Raw genomic sequence first — 12904 nt, 5'->3', positions numbered from 1 at the left:
CACAATATCCCACAGATTCTCTATGGGGTTTAGGTCAGGAGAGTTGGCAGGCCAATTGAGCACAGTAATACCATGGTCAGTAAACCATTTACCAGTGGTTTTGGCACTGTGAGCAGGTGCCAGGTCGTGCTGAAAAACGAAATCTTCATCTCCATAAAGCTTTTCAGCAGATAGAAGCATGAAGTGCTCCAAAATCTCCTGATAGCTAGCTGCATTGACCCTGCCCTTGATAAAACACAGTGGACCAACACCAGCAGCTGACATGGCACCCAGACCATCACTGACTGTGGGTACTTGACACTGGACTTCAGGCATTTTGGCATTTCCTTCTCCCCAGTCTTCCTCCAGACTCTGGCACCTTGATTTCCGAATGACATGCAAAACTGAGCAACGGTCCAGTGCTGCTTCTCTGTAGCCCAGGTCAGGCGCTTCTGCCGCTGTTTCTGGTTCAAAAGTGGCTTGACCTGGGGAATGCGGCACCTGTAGCCCATTTCCTGCACACGCCTGTGCACGGTGGCTCTGGATGTTTCTACTCCAGACTCAGTCCACTGCTTCCGCAGGTCCCCCAAGGTCTGGAATCGGTCCTTCTCCACAATCTTCCTCAGGGTCCGGTCACCTCTTCTCGTTGTGCAGCGTTTTTTGCCACACTTTTTCCTTCCCACAGACTTCCCACTGAGGTGCCTTGATACAGCACTCTGGGAACAGCCTATTCGTTCAGAAATTTCTTTCTGTGTCTTACCCTCTCGCTTGAGGGTGTCAATGATGGCCTTCTGGACAGCAGTCAGGTCGGCAGTCTTACCCATGATTGCGGTTTTGAGTAATGAACCAGGCTGGGAGTTTTTAAAAGCCTCAGGAATCTTTTGCAGGTGTTTAGAGTTAATTAGTTGATTCAGATGATTAGGTTAATAGCTCGTTTAGAGAACCTTTTCATGATATGCTAATTTTTTGAGATAGGAATTTTGGGTTTTCATGAGCTGTATGCCAAAATCATCAGTATTAAAACAATAAAAGACCTGAAATATTTCAGTTGGTGTGCAATAAATCTAAAATATATGAAAGTTAAATTTTTATAATTACATTATGGAAAATAATGAACTTTATCACAATATGCTAATTTTTTGAGAAGGACCTGTATTCTCTCTCAACTTCCCCGGGGCTGGCAAGAACGAGTGGATGATGTTTGACGTCATCGCGTCCGGCGGCGAGCACTCCTCTGGCGTGTGTATGTGTATGTGAGCTGCTGTGTGTTTGGGACACACTTCTTAGCGGGCTGCAGCTACCGGGAGAGCGCGTTAAGAAAGGGGCCGCGCCATTAATGCGCCAGCTTCCATGACTTTCCATTCCTTTCTGATCTCCGTGCTTGAGATCAGGAGGGCATGGAAAAACCCCTAGCCATTCAGATTTGTATCTGAACCCAGACAGATGGGAGGAGGAAGAAGCGGGAGTGAGATGGGTGATCGATTGTTGTAAACACAGTTGCGTTTGATTCCCCAGCTACATATATCGATTTATATCGACCCTCTCCTCTTCTTCTTCCACCTCCTGTATGTATATATATATATATATATATATATATATATATATATATATATATATATATATAGTTTTATGGTGCTGAATTATCTACACCTTCTACCTTATTTTAATTATTCTCAGGTTAGGTAAAGAAAGTCGAATCTGCCCTAATTCATAAGTAATTGAAATCTCATACTCACAAAATAGGTCTGCAGAAGACTTCTCCGTGGTCTGTTCAGCTCAGTTTAGAAATCAGAGACTTACTGCTGGCGAGCTTCTTAGTTATAAGTAATATAGTTTTATTGATTACAGGTTAAGTAATTTACATACAAAACACTATTATGGTAATATGGTAAAATAAAATAAAATCAAATTACAGTCAACACTTAGGTTACAAGCGTTTTGTCTGCAGGAGGTGCTAACAGCAAGTTATCTAACACCGGAGAGGCCGTTCATCAAGAAGCAGCGTCTGACCTGTTGCTTTTCTCTTAACCTTTTATAGACAACACAAACCACTGATGTAATGACACATAAAAGTCCCCTCATAAATCATCAGTCTTTTACAGTCAATTGGTCGAGTCCAAAATCAGGGGCTGTCATAAGATCTGGAAAACACCTCAAAATTTGTCTATAAATAGCCCGCTGTTCCTTGGTCCTTCTTCTTTGGGCCCTTTTGCGCTGCTGTCGCCGCTTCCTTGTCTGCAACACATCACTTCAAGGTAATACCTGTTTTTCTATCTAATACATGTTTTCTCCTCTCTAATCTACTAACATATTACTAACAAATGCATTATACTAGCAGTTGATTTTTTTATTCCTTAATACATGATTAATACACAGTTTAATAAAGGCATTACAATACCAGTTATCTGCCGTTTTTCTTAAGTAACTAGTATATACTTCAATAAAGGTGTTACAGAACCTGTTGTCTGTCATTTTTTACTAAGTAATTAGTACATGCTTTAATAAAGGCACTACAATACCGGTTGTCTTTCACTTTTTAATGGTTAATATGCATATATATATGTGCTATTGGGCTGTTTTTCTTTCTACACTCTTTTGATGTGATCACATCTTTTTGTTTACATGAACAGTTATCAAACCTTTTGTTTATATAAACAGCTTTTTATATAAACAAAAGGTTTGATAACTGTTTATATAAACAAAAGGTTTGATAACTATCAAACATTTTGTTTACATGAACAGTTATCAAACCTTTTGTTTATATAAACAGTTATCAAACCTTTTGTTTATATAAAAAGCTGTCAAACCTTTTGTTTATATAAACAGTTATCAAACCTTTTGTTTATATAAAAAGCTATCAAACATTTTGTTTACATGAACAGTTATCAAACCTTTTGTTTATATAAACAGTTATCAAACCTTTTGTTTATATAAAAAGCTATCAAACATTTTGTTTACATGAACAGTTATCAAACCTTTTGTTTATATAAACAGTTATCAAACCTTTTGTTTATATAAAACGCTATCAAACATTTTGTTTACATGAACAGTTATCAAACCTTTTGTTTATATAAAAAGCTATCAAACATTTTGTTTACATGAACAGTTATCAAACCTTTTGTTTATATAAAAAGCTATCAAACCTTTTGTTTATATAAAGTTATCAAACCTTTTGTTTATATAAAAAGCTATCAAACCTTTTGTTTATAAAAACAGTTATCAAACCTTTTGTTTATATAAACAGCTATCAAACATTTGGTTTACATATTTTTAATTGTTACTATTTTGTCTATTATATATTTCAATAAACATTTTTCAAATTAATTTCTGTAGTTATGTCTTTCTTTTTATTAATCTATTATTCTTGTAGATAGGAAATGTACTTTCAATATCAAAGTTGCATTATTCCAGTGAAACAGGGCGTGGCTATCAACAACAATATATATATATATATATATATATATATATATATATATATATATATATATCAACATATATCATGCTCAGATGCTTTTTATGGTCAGACTGATGGCTGGGCCCATAGTGATTATTTCTGTCAGCCCGCTATTTCTGTTTGATAGTAAGAGGATCTTTTAGGCTTAAATTCCATCCTTTCATGTAAAAAAGGAGCATTAGGAGTCTTCGGTCTTTGAGGCGCAGGAGGGTCTATATTTTATGTGTTTAAAATAAGACCTTACTTTCCTGTATAGTTTTCTGAGCATGTAGTCAGAAAAATTAGGGTTTTTTGGGGCAAACTGATGTTGATGGACTGGCTAGAATATATGTTGTGCAGGCCACAAAATGGCCGCCTCTTAGCCACCTGTTTAGAGTAGCTTCTCATCTGCTGTTTTCTAGAGTAGTTTGAGTTAGCACTCGTCACTTCAGTTAATATGTATGTTTAGGTCGGCCCTAATCGGCCGCCTGACATTGTTTGCTTGTGAGCTTCACTTTCTTTCTCTTATCCATGAGATTTAGAGGTGAAACCTAGGCTTCACTAGGCTTGTGGCCCTGTAAGAAGGCCCGTAGCTTAGCGGCCAGGCTAGAGCTAGGTTAGGTGTGTTATTTACATATAACCCTATGTAACCTATCCCTTGTTAGGTTGTATAGTTCCTAGTTCTGGCCTCCTCCCGAGGGAGTTGTTAGGCCGTATGCCCATTATTCCCTTGTTATGTAGGTGCAATTGTTGAGTTTAACAGCTAGGTTGTAGACTGTTTTTAGACTCCCTGATGCTGTTATCTCAGGTGGTAGGCCCTTATCTTTGCGTAGATAAATCAAGCTGTGTGTGCTAGGCCCCACTTTTTATGCTATGGAAAATGTGTTCTTTCTTCTGGGCTACTTGTTTTTATCAAGTTTGAGTTGACGTTGCTAATGTTTAGCATCTGTCCTCTATGGCTCAGTACAGATTTGAGAATCTGAAGGAAAAAAATTATTTTCCTCTTTGGAAATAGCATATACATCAAAGTGTTGTGTAAAATTGCTTTGAAGTTCTAGACCTTTGCCCTACATTATATGTGAGCTTACTTATGCTGCCACAGGTTAGCACCTGTTCTCATAATAGCAGGCTTTTTATGTAGCTGCTTTTGGAGACATTGTTGACCTAATATTCTCCATTTGTAGGTTTATTGTTATTATTGAGTGCATCACCTGTTGGATTGCATACTCTGGGTAGTATAGAACAACTTTTTGAGAAAAACTAGTTTCTATTAACTCCCTTTTTGTGATCTTGTTAACAGCTATATCGCATATAACTTTGATTGTAGGCTCTTACGCCTGTTTCACACTACAAATGTGAGCGTCGCGTGAGCAGCACGTGAGCATAACTACACTGTCACTGCAGCTGCAGAGATGCGCGGGTATTCACACTGGAAGCGTTTGTACAGGGTCACAGCAGGGGCTCCAGGCTACATATAAAGTGAGCATTTCTTTACAAAAACAGCTATAAATTTGTTTTTATATGTTGGTCATTTATAAACTTGATAGTCTTGAAAGTTTGTTAACATAGAGAGGTGTGCAACATTCTCATATAAACATAAATACATAAATAAATAAAAATAAATAAAAGCCTTGTGTCATCCATTACTGTACACGAATGAGGTAAGCTTTGTGTTTGACATCATCTGCTGCGTACACGTTTACAAGACAGCAAACTCGGCGAAAAAAGCCAGCAAACTCTGGTTTGATTTGGGTATGCTGCAGTCTGTGTAATAACTAAAATAATGTTTATATATATCATATTTTCTGGCTAGTTTACTTTAGTTTTTTATAATGCACCATACTTTTAACCCAAACTGAATAATTAAAAACAAGTTTAAATGGGTAAATCTTCTATAATTATTTTTGATTCTTAATTTTCTTTCCTGTCATACTCAAATTCTTGTTAAAACACATTAGACATGCTAATTCTGTGCATTTTGAACACTTTTTGTGTGAAATTATATTTATTTTGTCCATCAAAAGTGTGCTTTCATTTTTATTGAGCGTCAGCAGCGCAGCAAAAATAGACTCGGCGCTGAAACGATCGCAGCACTGCTGCTTACGTGACGGTCCTGCTTGACGCTTACGCGCTGCTCCTGCTGCCTGTGTGAATGCATCCGTTGGTTAACCAAAAAAAATATGCGCTGCTCACGTGCCGCTTACGCTTGCAGTGTCAAACAGGTCTTATGGTTAATTAGCCTTTTTCTAGTTAGCAATTGCACTTCTAACAAGTGCTGTTAGCTAATCATATTTTGCTCACATAGTTTTCAGTATTTCACGAGCTGAAGCTACGTGTCATTGGAATGGTAGGCCCTTACAGGCCCACGCGGGGCCTCTTTTTTTTTTTTTTTTTTAGCTGACTTGTCGACAGGATGCCTGGGAATCCGAGAACACCCCAACTCTGTTGAGTAGGCCTTGAGTAGCCTCTCGTGGAGTATGGCGGCGTAATATGCATAATATCCTTCTCTAAGTAGTGCGTGAAAGTTTTCCACTGAATGCATGGCCTGATGGTTGATATGGTCTTGGACGGGCTATTGCCACGTGTTTACTACGGTAGGCCCTAATAAGGACACCTTTTAGTTTACGTGTTGGCACAGTATGTGATATATGGACAAACGGGCTGAATGCCACTTGTTGCTGAGATTGTAGGCCCTATACGCCTCCTTTTTAGCTGACATATTGGCAGGATGCTTGTGAATCCAATACCACCATCGGCCACGCCCCACCTCTGTTGAGTAGGCCTTAAGCAGGCCTCTCTTGGAGTATGTGGCATAATATGCACTACTTTTAGAAACTAAATCTTTGAATGCATGGCCTAATGGTTGGTATTTTTATGGTTGGTATTGTTACAGTCGCCACCTGCTGATGCCACGTGTTTACTAAGGTAGGCCCTATGGGCCTCCTGCATAGCATGTTGGAGTTCAGTTATGTACTCCTCTCACTTTGAGAGTAAAAAGGTGCTTTTTCCGAGTACTGTTCTGAGTGGCTGACCTCTCAGGGTGAGGTTCTGGTGGTAAAAACTTACTGAGGTTTAGTTATAACTACATCAGCCTCCTTGAGTCTGGGTGGATTGTCCAGTGGGCAATTTACAGTTTAACTACTGTCATTGAGTCATATGTCCTGCTCTTAGCAAGACAGGTGTTCAAGGTGGCCCTCAGAGGCCACCATTGAATGCCCTTCCATGATTATGTGCCCACAGTGTGGACTACCTGTTAGGTTTTTTTGTGTAATAGTGCTTAGCTCCCTAAGCTGATCATGGGTTGTAGGCTTCCATGAGGCCTCCTCCTGAGGTTCAGCCCTAGGCTGGTTTGTGCTCCCCTGTATCAGGGTTTCTAGCACAGTCTGTGTTTTTACTCTACAGTTGCTGAACGCCACTTGTCGCTGAGATTGTAGGCCCCACTAGGCCTCCTTTTTAGTTGATTTGTTGGCAGGATGCTTTGAAAAAAACCTGACCACCTTAAAAAGGCCACGCCCCCCCTCAACGGATAGGCCCTAATCAGGCCTGTTCACGTTGGGTGGCAGCGTTCTATGTATTTCTTCGGAGAAATACTAAATACATAGCTTTTGGGTGGACTGGTTATGGCAGCCACTTGCTGATATGTTTACTAAGGTAGGCCTCATCTCGGCCTCCGATGTAGCATTTGGAGCTCAGCTGCGTACTCTTCTTGCTGTGAGAATTTATGGTCCTTTTCTGAGTCTAGCCCCTCAGGGTGTATGCTGTGGTGAAACCGTACTGAGGTTTGGTTTAAACTGCATCTGTGTCAAGTCTGATCTTACGCTAGTTGAGCTGATAGCCACCTAGATGTCTAGGGTGGATCTATTGCATGCTCCTAGAGAGTTGGCCAGGGGCCCAGATGATATTTAACCTTCTTTGTGTCTGTTATTTATCGTTCTTTGGTGCCTAAGAACACTGCCACGAGTGCCACATGTCACATGTCTGTTGAGGTGATAGGCCCGCACGGGCCTTCCTCGACTGTGTGTTGCCGTATGTTGTACTCCTCTTGCTTGAAAGAGTAAAAAGGTGCTTTTACTGAGTACACTGCTCGTTGGATTGTGTTGGGTAGATTATCATGCGGGTGCTTTGCAGCCTCCTATGCTGCCATTGAAGTTGCCTGTCTGCTGCCAGCAAGACAAGTGTTCAGGGTGGCCCCTCCAGGCCACTTCCTGAATATACTTCTGTATCATATTCAGTTACTTTCATGCTCTAGGCCCTCTTGGCCTCCATGAGTATGTGCCCATTGCATGGTCTACCTGTTAGGTGAGCTTTGTAATTCCCTTTCGGGTTATGTACGTAATAGTGCTTAGCTCCCTAAGCTGATCATGGTGGTAGGCCTTAATTAGGCCTCCTCCTAAGATTCAGCCATAGGCTGGTTTGTGCTCCCCTGAAGCATCAGGTGTTTAGCGCACAGCCTCCGCAATGCATTAATTAAGCGCTGAGTAGATCCTAGGATGAGTGGATCATACTCCCCTCAACATGAGGGTTCATAGCACTCAGCTGAGTTCTGCTCTCCAGGATCCCCATCTCTACACGTGGGTTTGAGTTGCTCCTTCCCTTTTGCAGTCACTTTTATCTGCTCCCTTCTGTGAAGGATGCGTTTTTGAGATTCTGTGTTCAGACAGGGATTGGCCAAGACTAAGCTTGTCTTATGATAGACCAGGTCGGCCTCCCTGGTGGAATTGGGGGTGACTTCGTTCCCCTCTAGTGACTGGTTGGTGTTCCCTTTGGTTCCCTGGCCTCATTCCCTAGAAGTGACCACTTTGTCTGCAGAAAAGTTGGTCTCAGATGCTCTAGCGGCCTTATTAGGCCTTCTCTCTCTATAGAGGAAGGCCTTGTGTAGGCTCAGCTTGGGCTGTTGGCCATAGGGAATGCTTTCACTTACAGCCTGGTGTGAACCGAGGGTGAGTTACTAAGTGTTTCCTTCGAAACTGCTTGACGTTTGTCAGCCATATTTTTGGCATGCACTCTCCTCAAGCATGGCGGCGTGGGTATATCATTCCCCACTGCGTATTCCAACGTAGAGTTGAGTTCCCTTTTGAAAGGGAACGTCTCAGGTTACATATGTAACCATGGTTCCCTGAGAACAGGGAACGAGACCCTGCGTTTCCTTGCCATGCTTTGGGTTGCCTGCCTACAGAACAGTCCCCCAAGACGATAGCTGCTGACTGTTTCTTCAGGCACTCCTTTATACTCTGGGTCACGCCATATTACGTCATAGGCTGTCGCCGGCCAATAGGGATTGGAGTTGTTAGATAGTTGGCTTTCAGACACCTGGGTCACGTGACGTTCCCCATTGCGTATTCCAATGCAGAGTTTCGTTCCCTGTTCTCAGGGAACCATGGTTACATACGTAACCTGAGACGTTTTTACACTGTGATTAACTCCTCATAGAGATTCAACCAAAACCACATCATATATGGTCAGTCTAATCTTAAGGGCTTAGCGATGTTACTCTGCAAAGATCTTGAGTTTTCAATTGAAGGGTGTGTCCGTGGCGGTTTGACAAAGCCTGAGTCCTTCCTAAAGACATCTTTATGACAATATACAATATATGTAGCGCCAACAGCTGGCAACAGGAAATGGCATGCTTCACACTAATTCACTACCAGAAACACATTTCAATATGCCACAAAGTACCAAACATGTTAGGCTGCGTTCCACTCCAGTTTTAGACATGCACTCGCAAACTTCCATAAACACTTCCCCTCGGGGGAATCCCTGCCATCCATTTTTAAGTGTGTTCCACTTCGTGAAGTGGACGAGGGAACTTTATATGGACAGACCCGATTTTGACAGAGGGAGTGAGTCTACTTCATATGTACACTTCAGGCAGCTCCATGACCCACAATACAACACGTTTATATCGCATATCGTGTTTAATTTACCCTACCACAAACAACTCTATGATATTATAATTATTATTTTTTAAAACATTTAAAACACATATAGAATGCTGTATTAAACAATTTTGTAAGGGCAAAAAATAAATAATAAATCAGCTCCATTGCGGATTCCGGAATGGAGGGCTTAGGACGTTCCAGTTCAGCCCATTGCAAAGTTTCGCCAGTAGTCGGCACTCGTGCAACGTAAGCAATGACGTACTTACAAGCCAACGAGACTGAGGAAAATTAGCAAGGGAAGGGAAACTGGAACACAGCCCTAGAAACACGTTCAATCATGCAACTTGTTAGGCTCCTCCTCTCCATCTCTTGCACTCCTCCACTCTGTCCCTCGCTCATAGCAGACGAACGGTTGCAGAGGAGTGGTTTACGCGTTTTCAACCGAAGTCGTCAAACTGACGTAATCAGAGAAGGAACGCCATTTCAGACCAGAAGTAACTTTTCAGATTTTGATTAAAGATTACAGCGACAAACAATTTTTTCTGTGTTTTAACTTGCATGAATTAATTGTTTACCACAAGACTAGTAATATGCACTAGTAAAGTTAAGAGTCGAGATCTCTATTCGAGTCATAAATTCTCAGAGCCATTTTGATTACTCTCTGATATATGCATTTTACTGTGTAGCATGCGTGAAACAAATCAACATAAAAATTAGACATTTAGACATTTAAAGCATCAAAATCAACAACATGTATGATCTATACCCTATCTATACCCTTTGGTACTAGAGGGCCACTGTTTTGCAGAGTTAAGTTTCATCCCTAATCAACATAAAAATAACAAATCGTTCAGCCACTGCACACAGCCACTTAAAAAAAACTGTTCACAAGCTTCTATGGGTTTGATTTTGGTTGTCATTTGTTGATATAAATAAAAAACAAATATGTCGGTTTCGGTCAGCTGAATGCCCATCCGATTCTCCTCCATGGACATAGGGGAAAGTGAATATTTACACCCTACCAACAAAGAAATGGATCGACTTCTGTCAGCTTGTCGAAAACATTTATTTATTCTGACATTTTCTACCATATGATGGCTGAAGCAGCAGCGCGTGACACAGTTCTCATGGTAACCAGATCAACATTGTAAATCGAATTCTACAAAACTGAAGTGAAAACACCAAATAATCATTCAATGGGATAAAATATCTTCTCTTCCCTGCAAACGATACCAAGAAAAATGTTAATATTTAACCAAGTCAAAAACAAATAAAGTAAGCAGGTTCCATATTCATTTCAGTATCAGCAGACACAAAATGATATTTTAAAAAGTTAAAAAAACTATACAAGTTACATGAAGCGGTAAAAGCTCATTGTGGTTTCTCGGTTTGATAGATTTGAGCAACCATAACAATGCAAAAAATAGGAATTTTGATTCTTATATAGTAAAATCACTCCTTGCCCACCTTCCGCATTTCGCGTGCTGCACTGACGTCATGTGCAAACAACCTATAGAGAAGGCATAGGACGTAGCGTAAGCTTGGTGAACTGTGAGCGTTTCACGCTTTTAACATTTAAGTGGCTGTTATGTTGACCTTAATTTATTACAATATTGAGCTGTTCAATTTTATTTTGATTTTAGAAAATAATGAATCAAAGCTTAAGGCTTTTCTCCAATGTGAGTTCTCATGTGGTCTATAAGGTGTCCTCTTTGACTGAAACTCTTTCCACATTGTTGGCAGGTGTAAGGCTTTTCTCCAGTGTGAATTCTCATGTGGTCTATAAGGTGTCCTCTTTGACTGAAACTCTTTCCACATTGTTGACAGGTGTAAGGCTTTTCTCCAGTGTGAATTCTCATGTGGACTTTAAGGTTTTCATTTCTAACGAAACTCTTTCCACACAGTTGGCAGGTGAATGGGCTCTCTCCAGTGTGAGTTCTCATGTGGACTATAAGGTGTCCTTTTTGACTGAAACTCTTTCCACACTGTTGGCAGGTGAAAGGCTTTTCTCCAGTGTGAATTCTCATGTGTTGCCTGAGGGTTTTTAGCCGTGTGAAGCCGTTCCCGCACAGAGTGCAGATGTAACGCTTCTCTCCAGTGTGAGTGCTCATGTGGGCTGAAAGGTTTTCATTTCTAATGAAACTCTTTCCACATTGTTGGCAGGTGTAAGGCTTTTCTCCAGTGTGAATTCTCATGTGGAGTTTAAGGTTTTCATTTCTAATGAAACTCTTTCCACACTCTTGACAGGTGTAAGGCTTTTCTCCAGTGTGAATTCTCATGTGGACTTTAAGTTTTTCATTTATAATGAAACTCTTTCCACACTGTTGGCAGGGGAAGGGTTTCTCTCCAGTATGAATTCTCATGTGGACTCTAAGGTGTTTTTTATGTATGAAACTCTTTCCACACTGTTGGCAAGTGAAGGCTCTCTCTCTAGTGTGAACTCTCAAGTGGACTTGAAGGTTTCTATGTTGATCAAAAGTCTTTCCACACTGTTGGCAGGTGAAATAACTTTTAGTTCCAGTCTTTTGAGCTCTTTTTTGTAAGGAAACTTTTGTTGTTTTTTCTTCACTCATTAAATTATAATGTTCTTTCTCTTCATCCCTTTCATTAAGTTCATGACTCGCCTCTCTCAATGCCATCAGGTCTAGGGCAAAAATAGACAAAAAAACAATTTAGACATTTAAAGCATCAAAATCAACAACATGTATGATCTATACCCTATCTATACCCTTTGGTACTAGAGGGCCACTGTTTTGCAGAGTTAAGTTTCATCCCTAATCAAATACATCCTGCCTGTAATTTTCAAGCATTCCTGAAGACTTAAGGCTGATTTATACTTCTGTGTCATGAGTATCCCGTAGGTACGCCGTAGGCTGCAAGTACCACGCGTGGCCTAGGATGTAGCCTGATGCGCACTTCTTTCAAAATGTTACATGTCTATTCTAAAGTATTGTTTAATGTAAAACATGCTGAAGATTAGCAAACAAGTTATCAATTTATTAAAATGATTAGTTATTTCCCCACAAAAGCTGTTTAATCAGCATAGTGAAGCTTCTAATTCATTGACATCCATTCAAAGAACAGCCTCTGGTTTTCCCCTGTACCGCGGGGGGCGGAGCGTCTCCAGGAACAGGTTTGGTCATTCCTGCTCTAGGTTCAACTCATTAGCTCTGATACTCTAATCTGAGACTGATGGATATTTCAAATAAATCTACAAAGTGTCCTATTGAGGTATTCCAGGGCTGCGCTCAAGTTCAGATTTTTATGCCCTTGCCTAGCTACTTTAACCCTTGTGCAGTACACTCAAGGTGCTCGCACACCGGACACGTCTTTGAGCGCATTGTTTTCTATTGTTTCTGAGTCGTAGCTGGGCGCCGCGGACAGGCATCGAATGTCAGCGCCGGTGTGCGTACACTCACAGAAAACAATGCGTTCCAATTTTATGTTACAGTTCCAAAATAATTGTTTTTTAAAAAATAAATAAATAAAAATATAATTTTACTGTTTATTATTTTTTTACTCAACATTTGGAGGATAGTTTTTGGAGGATAGTGGTGCTCTGCAGCCATCTACTGGTAAAAGTGAGTTTTTTTACTTTTAAAATTGCATTTTT

General features: G+C 40.5%; 1 protein-coding gene across 1 annotated transcript in view; it reads right to left on the bottom strand.

Moving 5' to 3' along the window:
• The window catches only part of LOC125280859 (gastrula zinc finger protein XlCGF57.1-like), a 1316469-nt gene that overhangs the window by 360516 nt on the left and 943049 nt on the right, over positions 1-12904 (bottom strand). Inside the window, exons 4-5 of the mRNA XM_048151736.1 lie at positions 11009-11715; positions 3732-3752 (exon numbers count right to left, since the gene is read on the bottom strand). Of these exons, the coding sequence (XP_048007693.1) occupies positions 3732-3752; positions 11009-11715 (728 nt within the window). The remainder of the gene's footprint in view (positions 1-3731; positions 3753-11008; positions 11716-12904) is intronic.

This window comes from Megalobrama amblycephala, linkage group LG1, assembly GCF_018812025.1.
Source record: "Megalobrama amblycephala isolate DHTTF-2021 linkage group LG1, ASM1881202v1, whole genome shotgun sequence".
Lineage (NCBI taxonomy): Eukaryota > Metazoa > Chordata > Actinopteri > Cypriniformes > Xenocyprididae > Megalobrama > Megalobrama amblycephala.
Note: the sequence above shows the minus strand (reverse complement) of the source record. Positions and strands in the feature narration are given on the sequence as shown.